This window comes from Chionomys nivalis, chromosome 4, assembly GCF_950005125.1.
Source record: "Chionomys nivalis chromosome 4, mChiNiv1.1, whole genome shotgun sequence".
Classification (NCBI taxonomy): domain Eukaryota; kingdom Metazoa; phylum Chordata; class Mammalia; order Rodentia; family Cricetidae; genus Chionomys; species Chionomys nivalis.
Genome location: NC_080089.1, coordinates 64,266,824 through 64,284,152, shown reverse-complemented (window position 1 = coordinate 64,284,152; position 17,329 = coordinate 64,266,824). Strand labels below are relative to the sequence as shown.

The 17,329-nt window shown below is 43.1% G+C and overlaps 1 protein-coding gene across 6 annotated transcripts in view; it reads right to left on the bottom strand.

Annotated features, from left to right (window-relative positions):
- The window catches only part of Dpp8 (dipeptidyl peptidase 8), a 55,914-nt gene extending 46,852 nt beyond the window's left edge, over nt 1-9,062 (bottom strand). For 2 of the 6 annotated variants that reach the window (XM_057766634.1, XM_057766640.1), the window contains exons 1-6: nt 8,870-9,062; nt 6,449-6,582; nt 5,999-6,058; nt 3,984-4,256; nt 1,667-1,779; nt 312-485 (exon numbers count right to left, since the gene is read on the bottom strand). In XM_057766634.1, the coding sequence (XP_057622617.1) occupies nt 312-485; nt 1,667-1,779; nt 3,984-4,256; nt 5,999-6,058; nt 6,449-6,464 (636 nt within the window). In that variant the 5' untranslated portion in view covers nt 6,465-6,582; nt 8,870-9,062. Of the gene's footprint in view, nt 1-311; nt 486-1,666; nt 1,780-3,983; nt 4,257-5,998; nt 6,059-6,448; nt 6,583-8,507; nt 8,527-8,561 lie in introns of those variants that run through there. The other 4 variants (XM_057766636.1, XM_057766635.1, XM_057766638.1 and 1 more) reach the window with 4 other exon arrangements.
- Nucleotides 9,063-17,329: the final 8,267 nt, after the last annotated feature.

The window sequence follows — 17,329 nt, the reverse complement described above, 5'->3', positions numbered from 1 at the left end:
TATGGGCGTTTGGCCTACATGCATGTCTGTACTGCTTGCATGCCTGGTGTTCATGGAAGCCAGAAGAGGGTGTTAGATCTGGGACTATGATCCACCATGTGGATGCTGGGAATTGAACTTGAGTCCTCTGGAAAAACAGCTGGTGTTTTTAACTGTCCAGTCATTCTCACTGGTCCCAAACTATCAACTCTTAAAATTAAAAACTAATATTAATTTCTTAGACTTTTTTGGTTTGTTCATTCATTTCCTTTCTGATTTGGGTTCAAATTCTCTCTCGGACCCCAAAACATTTAACAATAACTGCCACTTACTGTGAATCCATGTGGGCCTCCATCTTTGATATGGTAAATTCCACTACCAGCTTGAAACAGGAATGTTCCGCTTCCTGGGTGATAATCGTAAGCTGCAATTCCCACGGTTCCGATGCGCTTTCTTTCTCTAAGTAGCTCTTCCTCTCGAGAATACATCCCATAGTCTAGTGTCGCCTAAGACAAAAGGAAAGTCACCCACTCTAGTCTCCCAAGAACTGGCCTTTGTAACTCACTGAAACTCTAGCATCTCTCCAGGGCTTAGTCTGTGCCCTGAGTGACTCAGAAGTTGCCAATAAGTAGATTAATTTCAGAAACTCTCCTGAAATTTTGTAAAGACCCATTTAATCACTATTGTAGACATTAGAAAACAAGAATAAAATCCATCATCTTAATAGTCAAGGCCCTCTATAATTTAATCATAATTAGGTAGTTTTGCATAGAGTTAGTTGTAGAGGGCTGGAGAGATGGCTCAGAGATTAAGAGCACTGGCTGTTCTTCCAGAGGTCCTGAGTTCAATCCCCAGCAACCACATGGTGGTTCACAACCATCTCTAATGAGATGTGGTGCCCTCTTCTGGCAGAACACTGTATACTTAATAAACAAATAAAATCTTAAAAAAAAAAAAAAGTTGTAGAACAGGGATCTAACTCAGCTTCCTAGGTAGGGACTGAACATAGTAGCTGAGCATACTCTAGGCAAGTCAAGAGAATAGACTGTTGTGAGCATGTGTGCTGGGGTTCTGGCTAACCTCAAACTTCTCATCTTCTGGCTTTTCTACCTCTACATTTCCCAAGTACTGGGATTACAGGAATGTACCAACTTTCAGAAGACGGAGGCAAGAGGACTGCCAGAAGTTCAAGGCCAGCCTGGTTTACATAGTGAGCGTCAAGGCCAGTCAGAGACACAAAGTGAAACCTTGTCTCAAATACAAACAAAATAGGGTTGGAGAGATGGCTCAGTGTTTAAGAATATTTGTTGTTCTTCAAGGGACCTGGGTTTGATTCCCAGCACCCACACAGATGACTCCAGTTCCAAGGGGTCCCATGCCCTCTTCTGCCACCAGTCATGTACATGGTGCACAGACATGCAGGCAAACATTCATCCATGCAAACTTAAAGAAATCTAAAATATTTAAAATAAATGAAACAAAACACCAAAAACTTGAATTGTAATGTCCTATGGTTTTAGATATAGAGAATTGGTTGATTTTAAGGTTATACATGTAACAATAAAAAAAAACTTTAGTTCCTTTTAATTCATATCTACTTAAAATATAAAGCCCTAGATGAATTTTTGTCCTGAAATAAATGAGAAAATATATACCAAATCATAGAAACAAGAATATTTGTTCCAACCTGAAAAAGGTCCAAAAGAGGCTTCCAAGAAAGCATTAAGACTGCTGCTCTGTTGATGGTTTTAGGGATTTCAGAATAAAATAGTGTATTTTCTCTGTTCTCACCAGACATGGCTATAAGGGGAAAAAAAAACCCATATTACTAAAAAAAATTTACTATTTTGTAATACTGTCCTTATTATAACAGTCATAAATAATGTCTTCTACATATTTCAACATTTTCCATTCCACAGGAACCAAAATGATGTTATTAAGTAGGATGTGCACATGCCTTATGCCTTAGAAATTTTTTTCAATAAGAACAATGTTTCATAGCTATAAGAGAAGGCTTAGCATTTCAGAGCACTGACTGCTCTTCCAGAGGACTTGGGTTCAATTCCCAGAACCCATATGGCAGCTAACAACTGTCTGTAACTCCAAGATCTGACACCCTCACATAGACATACACATGCAGGCAAAATACCAAATGCACATAAAATAAAAATAAATTATTTAAAAAACAAAAATTGTTTCAAGCTGGGCATGGTAGCCAAACACCTGTAATCTCAGAGTTCAGGAGATAGAGACAGGAGAATCTGGAGTTTGAGGCCAGCCTGGGCTAACTGAAACCTTGTCTCAAAAAAACTAAGTAAGGAAAAGAACAAGCTCCCCAAAGATTCTATGGTATCAGAGCACATGTCTACAATCGGCAGGATTGTGAGTTAGAGGTCAGCCTGGGCAGATGGATAGTCTCGGAAAACCAAGCAAGAAGTAAACATAAAAACAACTCCCTAAAAAAAAAAAAAAAAAAAAAAAAAAAAAAACCAACTCCCTAGGGCTGGACAGATGGCTCAGAGGTTAAGAGCATTGCCTGCTCCCCAAAGGTCCTGAGTTCAATTCCCAGCAACCACATGGTAGCTCACAACCATCTGTAATGAGGTCTGGTGCCCTCTTCTGGCCTGCAGGCATACACACAGACAGAGTATTGTATACATAAATAAATATTAAAAAAAAAAAAAAAACTCCCCAAATGTCAGAGAAAAATGCCCTGATATTAAAGCTTCCTTTTATGACTTTTATTTGTATGTGTATGAGCATGTTCATGCACACTCATGCATGCATGTATACATAAATATGTACGTGTAGGAGCTCAGTGAGATCCTGGAGCTGAGTTACAGGAGGGCATGAGACACCTAATGATGTGGGTACTATAACCTGAACCCGGGTTCTACAGAAGAGCAGGATGTACTCCTAACATTATCTAACTCAGATAACCAAGTCCTCTCTCCAGCCTTGATAGTGAGATCTTAGTTCATCCAAAAACAAAACCTTTTTTTTTTTTCTGTTTTGATTTTTTTTCTAGACAAGGTTTCTCTATAACTTTGGAGCCTGTCCTGGAACTAGCTCTTGAAGACCAGGCTGGCCTAGAACTCACAGAGATCCTTCTGCCTCTGCCTTCTGAGAGCTGGGATTAAAGGTGTGCACCGCCACCACCTGGCTAAAGACAAAACTTATTAAAGCATATAAAACAATATAAGAATTAAGACAATTCGGGGCTGGAGAGATGGCTCAGAGGTTAAGAGCACTGGCTGCTCTTCCAGAGGTCCTGAGTTCAATTCCCAGCGACCACATGGTGGCTCACAACCATCTGTGCTGAGATCTGGCGCCCTCCTCTGGCGTGCAGGCATATATCGAGGCAGAATGTTGTATACATAATAAATAAATCTTTAAAAAAAAAAAAAAAAAGAATTAAGACAATTCATTATCTTATTTTGTTGTTAGTTTCAGTAAATTATAGGATGAGATTTCAGTATGACTTTAGATTAGAAAATTTCTTCTTTTTAATCCCAGCACTCAGGAGGCAGAGGCAGGTGGATCTCTGTGAGTTCGGGGCCAGCCTGGTCTACAAGAGCTAGTTCCAGGACAGGCTCCAAAGCTACAGAGAAATCCTGTCTCAACCACCACACCAATGGGTTCCTACTAGATGTGGTAGTACACATCTGTTATGTCAACGCACAAGAAGAGACTGAAGCAGGACCTGTGTGCCTGGAGCCAGTCCCACCATGCTCGAGTTTCTTCCTGTAGTGCTCACAGGCACCGATGGCATTCCCTTTGCCCTGAGTCTACAGCGGGTTCCTTTTGTGCTTCCTTCCCCTCAGGTAGCCTCTCTCCCCTCTGGGCCACTCCTGGGGGTGAGAGGGTTACCCCTTCCCAGTGTTTTTTATTCCTGTGGGGCACACCCCAAAGTATTAAAAGTAGTTTTGAAAAAAAAAAAAAAAGAAAGGAGAAAGAAAGAAAGAGAAAACCCCTCCTCTCCCAAAGTGCAATTTCACACTCACCAAGATAATAGACCCTGTCTGAGTGAGGGCTGTCTGGATCCGTCCTCTTTACAAACATAAAATCGTGTGGGGCCTTAGCCATCATGTAGCCATGATATTTTCTGGTATCAGCAAGCAGCTTTTTTAGCTGACTCCAAGAATATCGTTCGACATAAAATGGCTCCAGTTTAGGTCGATCCTGTGATTCAATAATTCCCTCCTCACACTCTGCAGTTTCAAATATCTCAACACCCAGCTGTTCTGTTTCCATTGCTGCTGCCATGTTGCATTTTCCTGGATAAACAAGGCACAAGAAGCTGTTCATATAGTATCATATCACAATGATAGGGCCAAAAAACCAAATAAATAAATAAACAAACAAACCAATGACAGGCCTTACAACACAGCTGCAATGAAACCCAATAAGAAAAGCAATAGCGGTGTCCTCCACCCCCACCTCTGTGCTCAGTTCCAAAAACATTTTTTTTTCAGGTCATGTCAATTTCATAGTGACTATAAATCCCTCCGGGAACTTTTATAAAAGGCTCTCCTTTGGGGTATCTCTTGCCAAAATTCCTTTTCCTTTCCCACACTGGAAGGAAGTAGGCCATGTGCCAGTTGGCTGCTACATTCCACCCCAAAGCATGTCAATGCTGAAGGTATGTGCCAAAGGAGGTAAGTGTTTTTGCATTTTAAAAAGTAACACTTCTATCAAATGCCGATCACTGTTTCTTTCTTTTTTTTTTTTTTTCTTTTCTTTTTTTTTTCTTGGTTTTTCGAGACAGGGTTTCTCTGTAGCTTTGGTGCCCATCCCGGAACTAGTTCTTATAGACCAGGCCGGCCTCGAACTCCCAGAGATCCGCCTGCTTCTGCCTCTGCCTCCCGAGTGCTGGGATTAAAGGCCTGAGCCACCACCACCACCCGGCTGATCACTGTTTCTAAAATGTAATAAATTAAAATAGTAACAATATTGTTGCAAACATTGAATTTATAACTAGGGCAGTAACCTAAAATAATACATTGTTTTCTCTTGCAGAGAAGGGCTCCAAACAACTAAACACTTACAACCTCCTGCTCTTCTCTAGACACTATCAAGTACCAGTGGTACCTAGTGTTTTACTGATAACTACAAGACTAGTTTTTCTCATTATGTAATTTCTATACTGTTCAAAAAAAAAAAAGAAAAATATACTATCTTTAAATGGCAAAGTAGCTAATGAAGAAAGCATATGGTGCTCACATCAGCATTTTATAAGTCTGAACTCAATTTACCAGTTTAACACCATAATTACTTAATAGCTTTGAGAACTTACTGTACTTTACAAACCCAGAAGATACACTTTCCCCCTTGATTTTTTTCCTGATATTTCAACTAACATGAGCAAAGTATTAGAGAAAAATAACCACCACAGCAAAAAAGCTATGAGAGAACCATGTAGAGATGTAGCTTAGCGGTGGGTTCAATTCCAGTTCCACAAAAGAAAACAAACCACTTGTGTAACCACGTTTCACGTAATCATTAACTACTTCTCCAATAATCAATAAATGGCTATGTATTTAAGATGATGTCTTTTTTTAAAGCTCAGCTTTGCAGGTTAACATTAATTCATGCTCAGTTATCTGCGATCTAAGAAGTTACTGGAAGGTGTGGGCTGTGAGTCAGTCCACCTAATTTGCTTTACTGGTATGCGAAAGTGCTGAACTGTGCACAGGGAGCAGGGTGTCATTTTCCTTGTTGCAGTGCACGACACTGCTATTCTAAGGTGACCCTGACAGGCTAGAGCGGTCCAAACACTGGTGCATCAGGCAGGGTTCTATCACTGCCATCACTGGCATCAAAGCTTCCACTAACTAGAATCCGGCAGAGAACTGAGCTTTTAGATAGCTGGAACTCAAGAGTATCAAGTGGCAGTATGTGCAAGTGGTGGCTGCTGGCCCACCTGAAAGCTAGGAGAGGCCTATTTTCAATCAAGTGTGTCAAAGGACCTAGTTTTCTGATGGAGCAAGGGACTAAAATTAGAAGACTCTATACTAACCTGACTCAGTTCTCTCACGTGTGAAATCCCATCTCCACTCCATCCCTTTCAAGTACAAGGCTGAGGAACAGAAGAGAGCCGCTCAGAACAGACTTCCAGAGCCTTACTGCTCAGCTGGAGTCATTACCAACTTTAGAATCCTTCTTCATAAGAACTCCCATCAGTTTCTATTTAAAAACTGAGACTCTGAATGGACTGTGCGATTTGTTTCCAGACACACACATTGTATAGTTCAAATGACATCCTGCCACTGTTCACACTAAATATTTACTCTGCCCTTTCTACAACAGATAGTGTGCAATTTACACAAATGTGTAACTAATTTCCATAATTCCCTGACATTCTATATATAAATACATTCTCAAACAGGGTCCTATTCATTCCCAGCTCAGTGCATACATTTCACTGTCCCACCAACCTCTTCACCTGTGGACCTTCCCTGGTGCCTACCTGATTGTATTTTCATCTGCTCAGATCTCTATTTTCAAAGAGATCATTTTCACCTGGCCCAACTTTAAGCACAGAGCTCTCCGTTCATCCTGCTCTCTTCTCACAGGAATCTTTCCTTTTCTCACCATCCAATCCTGTTTACCAGATAAGAGATTGTTGGTCATTAAAATGGACCATATATGGCCCAAAATATAAGCCTAAAAACCCTAAAATATTAACTGATAGACTTCCTTTTAGTGTAACATGCCTGAATTATTTTGGATCATCAAAACTGTGTTTGTGTGTGGATAGGTGGAGAGAGGAGAGAGAGCGAGAGAGAGCGAGAGCAAGAGAGAGAGCGAGAGAGAGCAAGAGAGAGCGAACTTTTTCTCTTTTTCTTTTTAGATAGGTTTTGCAAATCCCAGGCAGGTTTGAATTCTCAGTCTTCCTGCTTCAGCCTCCTGAGTGCTGAAATTACAGGCCTTTGCTAATAAACCCAGTCCTAAAATTACTTTTTCCAGAAATGTATGGCTCAAATTGAGGAGTTCTAACAATAATGTAAATCTTGACACCCAGATACATTAAAGGGAAAATTTTAGAAGGGCTTGAAAAAATTGCAAAAGTGGACTGGAGATGACTCAGGGGTTAAGAGCAAGTAATGCTATTGCAGAGACTCCAAGTATGGTTCCCTGCATCCACTTTCGGCTGCTCAGACCCATTGCTAAGACCAGTTCTAAGGGGGAATCCAACACCTGTGGTCTCTACAGAACCTGTCCTCACAGGTACATACCCTCACACATACACAATTGAAAATAAAACAGATGTAAGGTCCCGGTTGTAACGCCTTGAGTGGCAATGCATTTCTAGGGCCAGGAAACTGATTTAAAGAGTAGAAAGCATTTGCAGCAGAAGCCTAGGGATCCCTTAAAGCCAGGAAAGTGTTGGCATATCTGTAAACCCAGCATCCCTAATGCACCAAGGGAGGCATAGATGGAATGGGCCAAAGTTGGAGGGTCAGCTAGACTGGAGTATGCACCAATTGAAAGTGACTCAACAAAGGGTAGTTGAGGAGAACTGACTCTCAAGTTATCCTCTTACTTCCACTCAATCCCCAAGACGTGTGTGTAGAGCCACGAGCGCACACGAGTACACACACACAAAGATATAATTTATTTCTATACACCTATGTTTCTTTTACATGATTTCATATTGAGTTGGTGAGAAAATAAATTCAGTACAATAAAAATGTGCATTATGCGCTTTTTTTTGAAAGAAGGAACTTGAATTTAATCATCTAAATTGTGTTCATTTGTCTGTTTGCAGACAGGGTCACTCTGTAGCCAAAGCTGGCCTTGAACTCAAGACCTTCTTGCCTCAGTCTCCCAAATACTGGGGTTACAGGTATGCACACCACCATACCCAGCTAGAATTCTTGACAAGGTAAAGGATGCCCTATTCATTATTAGCACATTCCATTTCTGCCTTCTTTTTCTTGACATAATACTGAGAATAAGTGAGATGGGTAGCTTTTCTGGAGAAACAATCACTAAGAAGGTTGATAATCTAGCTTAGAAAAAAAATTGTGTGTATGTGATCACATCGTATTTGTTACCAGTTTAGGCTCCTAGCTCCCTATTCCACACAAGAGATGGAAAGATAGAAAAGCATGTGGCCAAAGGAGGGCAAAAAAAACTGGACAGCAGCAACAGGCTAAGATTCAAGACACCTTCTCAAAGCGCAAAGCCCCTCACTCTGAGAATGATATGTTGGGTTAAAAAGGGCTTTGAGATTCTTGGGGTGTGGCCCACTGATGCGGCATCCTATAGTTTTTATGGAAAGGGCTCATCAGTCATCTAAACTCTGAACACCTCACTTGAAAGCTATGAATGAGGGACGAGAAGAGGTGTGGTAGGGAATGTGGCAAGAACGACAGTCTGAACACTAAGGCTTAAAGAGGATGAGCAAGCTGGACAGGAAGAGCAAGAACCCTACTGCGAATGGATAGGTGGAACAGAATGGCAGCGAGAGAGTGAGCGCGGAGGGATGAATCTAGAGTGAAGCAGGAGAGAGGAAGGAACACCGGCTGGGGAAAAGCAGCGAGTCCGAAGGTGAATCCCATCCGCCACTGGCGGACCTCAGGCGAACCCCTTCGCCTTTGCAGACTTCCGTTTCCTCCTCCGTAAGCCCGGACCTTCCCCGGCATCCCAACCCGAGCCAGGCTCGATATATCAAGATAACGGACGTGCGAGTCCGAGCGGGCAGCAGCCAGCGTTCAGGGGCGCCTAGCGAACGTTGACGACCTCGCCATCCGAGTCTGTGCTTCCTCTTCCGGCCAGCGGGGCCCAGCCACCCGCTCTGCCCCACGGGAGTGGCCTGAGGGCGGCCGACCGGAGTACCGCGGCCTCGCGGGCGCAGGGGAGGAAGAGCGGGCGGATACTGCACCTTCCCCCGGGCCCGCCCGGACCGTCCCGACGCGCTATGGAGCGGGCCTACGCCGCTTCATGCCGCGCCGCCTCCGCTCCCGTCCGGGCCACAGCAGCTTCCTCGGCGGCGGCACCGGCGGCACCCAGGCAGCGGACGAAGAGACTTAAAGGCCGCGGCGATCGAGACGGCGGCAGAGGCCTCGGCACTTCCGGTTCCTGGAGCCCCGCCCTCCGACAGGGAAAGGCTAGCGGCCGGACCAAGAAGGACGTCTCTCGCCACTGCGCACGACCGGGCCCCACAGCGCCGCCAAGCTGCCGGAGGAGGCGCGCCAAGTAGATTTGTTAAAAGTTCTGAGAGGAATCAATTAAGTATTCACTCCACCACACCGTCAATGTGTCTACAATGCCTACTTAAAATAGATAAACTCCCTATTCACGGGCCGGTGAGATGGTTCAGCAGGGACAGGCCCTTGCCACCAAGACTGGAGCCCGAGTTCAATCTCTAGGACCAACAAGGTTTTGGAAGAAGAACACCGGCTCCCTCAGGCTGTCATCCAACATTTATATAGTGCGCTCTCTTTCTGTCTGTCTCTGTTCCCACCCCCTTGCATTAAAGCAGGAAGGCAAAAAGGCAAAAATTCCTGCCTTTTTTGAGATGACAGATGCCATGGCTTTGGCGATAGCAGCATTACACAGTAATGATGGAAAGAAACCTGACTTTAGATAGAGAAATTTGTCTTCAATGTAAAAGATCTTCAGTAGGCCACCCAGTCTTTGTTAGGCCAGCATGTCACTTAGTTGGAATGAAAGAGGACAATGTCTATGAGACTGATACATTAGATTGGAGAAATAAGGCTCAAGGGTGGCTGTTATAGTTGGAGGCCGATTCCTTGACCCATAATTTCTTTCCTAATCTACGCTGTACATCAGCTAAGAGGGGCGAGTAGTGTAAGGCTATCTGGGAAAGTAGGAGGAGATCAGGTCAGTGGAGAAGCTAAACCCCTCCCCCATCTCCGTTACTATTGTGTGTGGGAGTTGTGTGGTACTGGGATTACTGTAATGGCACCAATGATCCACAGGCACCATGTCGTGCACAGAGAGTACCGACCCATTGTAAGGTTAAATGAATCTCCACTCGAGTTTTTGACATTGAGTTTCCTGAAAGAAAGGACAGTGGTTTTCTCTACAAATGCCTTAGGAAGCTTCTGACCTGAGGGCAGGTGTTAAGATGTCAATCACACACCCAATTCATTATGGAAATACTGTGAGCAAGCTTGTGTTTGCTTCATACTCATGGACTCTCTCCTGTGTGCTGACACTATTCTAAAATGTGGGCCCACAAAGAGTGGGGGGAAAGGACAAACTTCCCGACTTTTGTGCAGTTTGCATCCTCAATGAATTAGAAGACAGGCCTGGTAAAACAGGCTGTGATCCCAGTGCTCAGAAGGTCGAGGCAGAGCCGGGCGGTGGTGGCGCACGCCTTTAATCCCAGCACTCGGGAGGCAGAGGCAGGCGGATCTCTGTGAGTTCGAGACCAGCCTGGTCTACAAGAGCTAGTTCCAGGACAGGCTCCAAAGCCACAGAGAAACCCTGTCTCGAAAAAAAACCAAAAAAAAAAAAAAAAAAAAAAAAAAGAAGGTCGAGGCAGGAGGAGTGGAAGTTCAAGACCTGTCTGGGCGACTTAGTAAGGAAGAGTTAAACTTGGAGTTTTTAGTTTTCAATTTATTTTCTCTCTTCTAGACCCTGGTTAAGAGGAACAAGCAAACCCTCAGTCCGCTAGGAAGGTAGCTCAGGTGTGTTTAGCAGCAGGGTGTGGCGGCTTGCACCTGTAGTTCAGGTGTGTTTAGCAGCAGGGTGTGGCGGCTTGCACCTGTAGCTCAGGTGTGTTTAGCAGCAGGGTGTGGCGGCTTGCACCTGTAGCTCAGGTGTGTTTAGCAGCAGGGTGTGGCGGCTTGCACCTGTAGCTCAGCACTTGGGAACAAAGCGGGAAGACTGCCCGAGATGGAGGCCGGCCTGGTTCATACCATGAGTGCTAGACCAGAAAAGCCTGCTGCAGAAGGAGGCCCTGTCTCAAGCCCCTCTTCCTCTTAGGCATGTAAACACACCTCCAATTCCGATGAAGCTGTAGGGCATTGACTTTAGTACAACATCTTGGCAACATCGCTGGCACCCACACAGCCACAGAGCAAAGGGCCTTACCAGAACTTATCCGGATCTTAGTAGAGAGGGTAGGAGGTTCGGGAAGCGGTCTTGGCAGTTTCCCCTGGGAGACTGCTCACAAGAGACCTTCTCCCTGCAGTTTCCTATGGCCTGTGTGGCTTTCGCCCACTTGCCAAAAATATGAAAATGTCTTGTGCAGTCTAGAATCAGCTGTTCAGGGGAGGGATCCCCTAACCACGCCTCCCTTTTGTGCAATCTAGAAGTGGCTGTTCAGGGGAGGGGTCCCCTAACCATGCCTCCCTTTTGTTTCAGCGTTGTCTTTTTCACTGCACAGGTCAAGAACCCTGAGAAGTGGGCCAGAGAGATGGCTCAGTGGTTAAGAGCATTGACTGTTCTTCCAGAAGACCTGAGTTCAATTCCCAGCAACCACATGTAGCTCACAACCATCTGTAATGAGGTTTGGTGCCCTTTTCTGGACTGCAGGCATACACTGAGGCAGAATGTTGTATACATAATAAATAAATAAAATCTAAAAAAAAGAGAAGAACCCTGAGAAGTACCAGGTATGGTGGCCCACACCTTTAGTACCAGTACTCAGGAGGCAGAGACAGGAGGATCTAGGTGAGGCCAGCCTGGTCTACAAAGTGAATTCCAGGACACCCAGGGCTACACAGAGAAACCCTGTCTCAAAAAATAAAAAAACAGCCGGGCGGTGGTGGCGCACGCCTTTAATCCCAGCACTTGGGAGGCAGAGGCAGGTGAATCTCTGTGAGTTCGAGACCAGCCTGGTCTACAAGAGCTAGTTCCAGGACAGGCTCCAAAGCCACAAAGAAACCCTGTCTCAAAAAACCAAAAAAAAAATAAATAAATAAAATAAAAAAATAAAAAAACAAACAACCCCGGCAAAAAAAAAAAAAAAAAGAACAAAAAGAACAGAACCCTTTGTGCACCCTGCAGCTGAACACATCTGAACATGTGAGTGAGAGGCCAGATCTGAAAGTATCTCATTGCATGTCTATTGACCAAGAAAGTCTGGCCTTGCCAAGTCTTGCTATATGTGTTGACAAAGCTTATCTGGCTTTATGCTGCCCTGAAACCTTGGCACTGAGCAGGAAAAGTCAAGTTCTCTAGAGCATGAAGCACAGATGAACACAGCAGGGAATGGAGGCAGAAGAGATGGCTCAGCAGTTACCAACACTTGATGCTTTTGCAGAGGACCTGGGTTGGGTTCCCAGAACCCACACAATGGCTCGTGTAACTCCAGTTCCAGGGGCTCTGATGACCTCTTCTGGCCTCTGTGGGCACCAGGGACATACACACAAATAAACTCATACACATAAAATAAAAATAAACAAATCTTCTAAAAAAAATCTTTAAAGATAGCAGAACAGGACTGGTACTGGTCCACTCCTGGCAGATGGAGGTAAACCACCACCTAGAGGGAAAGTGTAAATGGTTAGAATTGAGAGCGTTCCTGTGGAATCTGGGCTACATCCTGGAGCCAGTGCCTGTTTGACATACTGGGTCTATAGTCTAGACTCTGACAACCTTTTATTCCGGGCCTCTACCAGTGACCAAGAGTAAGGAGCCAGACTCCTGTAGTGAGGCAGACCTGGCTTCACATCCAGGTTTTCTCCCTGTAACAGTGATGTCGACCCTTTCTCGATTTTCTCTCCCTCAACTGTAAAATGAGAACAGTACCACCGCTCAGATGGCCATCACTGAGTGAAATAATACACTGAGAGAATTAGAAACGCCTGTGCACAATAGGCATTCCATGTGTCTTCTGATTTATTAATGAGAGTGATGTGATACAGGACAAGCCTTTCCTCTGAGACAGGGAAAGCACAGAGCCAGTCCTGGAGCTTGAACCATCCTCCTTGGACAAGACCCTTCTGGATCTTGTTCATGTGTGTGCAAACACTCTATCTTCTAATATATATATAATCAATATTTACCCGCTCATCTTCTATCATTCATTTGCTTACCCACCTACTGTCTATCATATACCTATTGAACTGTTTATCATCTATTTATCTGATTATTGCTTATTGATTAAAAAACCAAAAAAAAAAAAAAAAAAGGATTCTAAACACACAGAAAAATGGAGCCAAGCGCAGCTTCTTGGTAACTGCCTTTTGTTCAGTAGGCTCTGTTTGCTAACTGCTAACAGAGGCATGGTTCCTTTAAAAAGTGACTTCCTGGTTCATGTGGGTAGCATGAACAGGTCTTTTGGGAGGTCCTGCTATGAAGCATTTGATTGGGGTTTGTGGGCAGTGGACTGCATACTACTTGGTAGCAGCATGGACCCGCTGTCTCCCAAGTTGAGGCAGTGAGCATGACTCTCACTGGTACCTCTGCCTCTGAGATTCTCAGAGGACCGAAGTGGAGCAACCAACCATCATGTGGTAGCATCATTCCCTAAGCTGAGCAGTACAGATAGCTAACATAGCAGGTTTTTTTTTTTTTTGGTTTTTTGAGACAGGGTTTCTCTGTGGTTTTGGAGCCTGTCCTGGAACTAGCTCTTGTAGACCAGGCTGGTCTCGAACTCACAGAGATCCGCCTGCCTCTGCCTCCCAAGTGCTGGGATTAAAAGCATGCGCCACCACCGCCCGGCCTAACATAGCAGTTTTAAGAACCATCTCATGTGATCAAAAAACAATACAGGCACACAATAAGGACAGATTCAGACAAAAAGACCTCTAAATGGATCACAGTGTGTTTTTTAAATTTTGCATAGGCTTGGGAGAGAGAAGAAAAAGGATAGAGACAGTCATAGATTAAAAGAGTAATTTAAAGATAATTCACTGATGTACTTGAAAAGAAATAGACTAATAAAAATTTATACTAAGCCAAGGTAAGATGGAAAAAATACACAGAGTCTGGTTTATATGTATTACTGTTTTCTTTGGATTTTTTGAATGTTAATGAGCTAACTGCTGAAAGACATTTGATTGTGGGGAGCTGCTAGGTTAAACCAACGTATATGTTTTGAAGGTATATTGACTTAAAAATTTGGGCCTAAGGATATGTTGCTTTAGAAAAGAGGGTCTGAGCCGGGCGATGGTGGCGCACGCCTTTAATCCCAGCACTTGGGAGGCAGAGGCAGGCGGATCTCTGTGAGTTCAAGACCAGCCTGATCTACAGAGCTAGTTCCAGGACAGGCTCCAAAACCACAGAGAAACCCTGTCTCGAAAAACTTAAAAAAAAAAAAGTAACTTAAAAGGCAATAACAATTTATTTATTTATTTATTATTTGTTTGTTTGTTTTTTCGAGACAGGGTTTCTCTGTAGCTTTGGAGCGTGTCCTGGAGCTAGCTCTTGTAGACCAAGCTGGCCTCAAATTCACAGAAATCCACCTGCCTCTGCCTCCTGAGTGCTAGAATTAAAGGAATGCACCACCACTGCTGGCCTTGATAACAATTTAAAAAGAAGACAATTACCAGTGCCCTCAGTCAGCAGGAAGTGTCTAGAGAACTATGCTCAAATTCCAAAATTTTGTTTATGAATGATTGTTTTCATTTAAAGAGGGTTGGTTATAAATTGTTATTTGTCATCGTCAATCTTCTTCTAAAGAAGAAAGGGGGATATGATATAGAAAATGATGGGGAAAAGGGTAGATTATTAAAATGGAAAAAGGTGTACTTTACTGAATATACTTTAATCCAAAAAAAGATGTTAATCTCAAAATATTTTACATTGGTATAGATTTTAGTTTATTGATATAAATTTAAGGTTAATTTTGTTAAACTGTATATGTATTTTCACTCTTGTTTAAAGTATTGTGTTTATACAGCTCAATTAAAAATTTAAGGTATACTTAAAAATACAAATTTACAAAAATACAGTTAATTATCTATAATAGTCAAACTTATAGTCATATTAATTATAATATAGGTTTTCTAGATATACAAGTATATATATTTAAATAGGTATTCTTCAAACACTTCAAAGACCTACAGAAAATGCCATTTAAAATGTTTAAATAACTTAAACTTTTTATGACAGTGAGGCACTCTGCTCCTGGCAGCACCAATGTACTCCAGAGAAAATGATGGGCATCAAAGAAACTCTAGAGGTTTTTTCTTCATGGGCAAAGAAAGTGCCCTTGTTCCAATTGTTGACAATTACTCTCCAAACTGGACCAGCAGGATTTAAGAAAGGTGACTGCCGAGCTTTGTCAAGACAAGATAGGACAGTCCTTCAAAATTACCTGCTTCACAAGAAAGTCTGTCAGATATGCTAGGCCTAGTAGGCCAAGAATGGATGCCCCAACATTACAGAGGAATCTTGGGTGACTGTCCAGGCAACCAGCTGTTTCTGTCATTCATTTCTCACATTTTTTGTAAGTTGCTTGCCTGCACTTACTGCTTATTCAGGTGATATTTCCTTCTTGGGTCTTTGATGGAGTTGAAGACTAGATATTTATATGTATATGATATACAGGTAAATTAAATATAAAAATTTAGGCTCATCAAGATGGGATAAATATTTTCTTTAATTTTGTCAAATACAAATAAATTTGATATTATATCTGTAATTCTTACTGATAACTTTTATTGTTTGTAATTTAATAAAACAATATTTTGTTAATTATTTTGTTAAAACTATATTAAAGTTGAAACCTTCCTTTTTGATTAGATGGAAAGGGGGAAGTATTGTGGGATAACCCTTCTGCACGCTGTAAATATATGTTGCTCTTATTGGTTGATAATAAAAGTTGCTTTGGCCTACAGCAAGCCAAACTGAATTGAGGGAGAGAGAGGACAAAGTTGGGAGAAACTTGGGTTAGCTGCCCAAAGAGACAAGATACCAGCAGACAGGTAAAGCCAAGGCAATGAAGCAATACAAAGATGAATAGAAATGGCTTAATTTAAATGCAAAAGCTTAGGGGCTGGAGAGATGGCTCAGAGGTTAAGAACACTGCTACTCTTCCAGAGGTCCTGAGTTCAACTCCCAGCAACCACATGGTGGCTCACAACCATCTGTAATGAGATCTGGTGCCCTCTTCTGGCATGCAGGAATACATGCAGGTAGAACACCGTATACATAATAAATAAGTGAATCTTATATATAAAAAAAAGCTAGTTAGTAATAAGCTTGAACTATAGGTCAAGCAGTTTCCAATCAATATTAAGTTTCTGAGTAATTATTTAGAAGCAGCGCAAGATGGGGTGAGAAAGAGAAACCTCCATTTTTAGTTCCCCACTAGATGCCTGGATTAATACAGTTAATTTCTCTCCCTTAGTGGTTTAGACAGACAACCTGCTTTTGGTTACTGGTTAGATGATTCATGCCTACATGAGAGAGACCCCGAATAGCTAAATTCAGCACCTCCCGCTGACCCTTTCTTCTTTTTGGCTTCATGCATGGTCTTATGCATCCCAGGCCAGCCTCAAACTCCATATATGATCTTAAATTCTTTTTTGGGGGGGGATTTTTGCAACAGGGTTTCTCCGTAGCTTTGGGTTCCTGTTCTGGAACTAGCTCTTGTAGAACAGGCTGGCCTCGAACTCACAGAGATTCACCTGCGTCTGCCTCCCGAGTGCTGGGATTAAAGACGTGCGTTACCACCGCCCGGCTGATCTTGAATTCTTGATCCTCCTGCCTCCACTCCCAAGTGCTAGGATTATATGAGTGGGCCACTAGCCCTGGGTTATATGGTTCTGTGGAGTCAAGCTAGGGCTTTGCGTCTGCCGGACAAGTGAGCTACATTCCCATCTTCACCTCTCCTTAAAGACCTTCAAGCATTAGAAGAGTCTATAAAAAGGTGAACTTCAAGACCAGTCAGGATCTCTTGCCAACAATAGGAAAGTAGGCTTAGGCCCTGGCATAGCCTCACTGGTGTCAAGGACAAAATAAAAGCTTCCTGCAGTAGCGATGACTGATCTCTGAGCAGGGAGACCTGGGCCAAACAGGGATAAGAAGGTTGTGTCTAGAGGACACTCCAACAATCTTTTTCTTTTTTTTTTTTTTTTAAATATTTATTTATTTATTATGTATACAATATTCTGTCTGTGTATGTCTGCAGGCCAGAAGAGGGCACCAGACCTCATTCCAGATGGTTGTGAGCCACCATGTGGTTGCCGGGAATTGAACTCAGGACCTTTGGAAGAGCAGGCAATGCTCTTAACCACTGAGCCATCTCTCCAGCCCTCCAACAATCTTTTTCATTCGACTGACATTATCTTAAAACTTTTAGCCCCATCCCTCCTCAGCTTGGCACTGCCTTCTTATCCCTCTCACCCCATCCCACCTCCTTGCCCTTTATAGCTACCCTTGATGTTGCTCTCTCCTCTGATTCCTTTTCCTTTGTTTG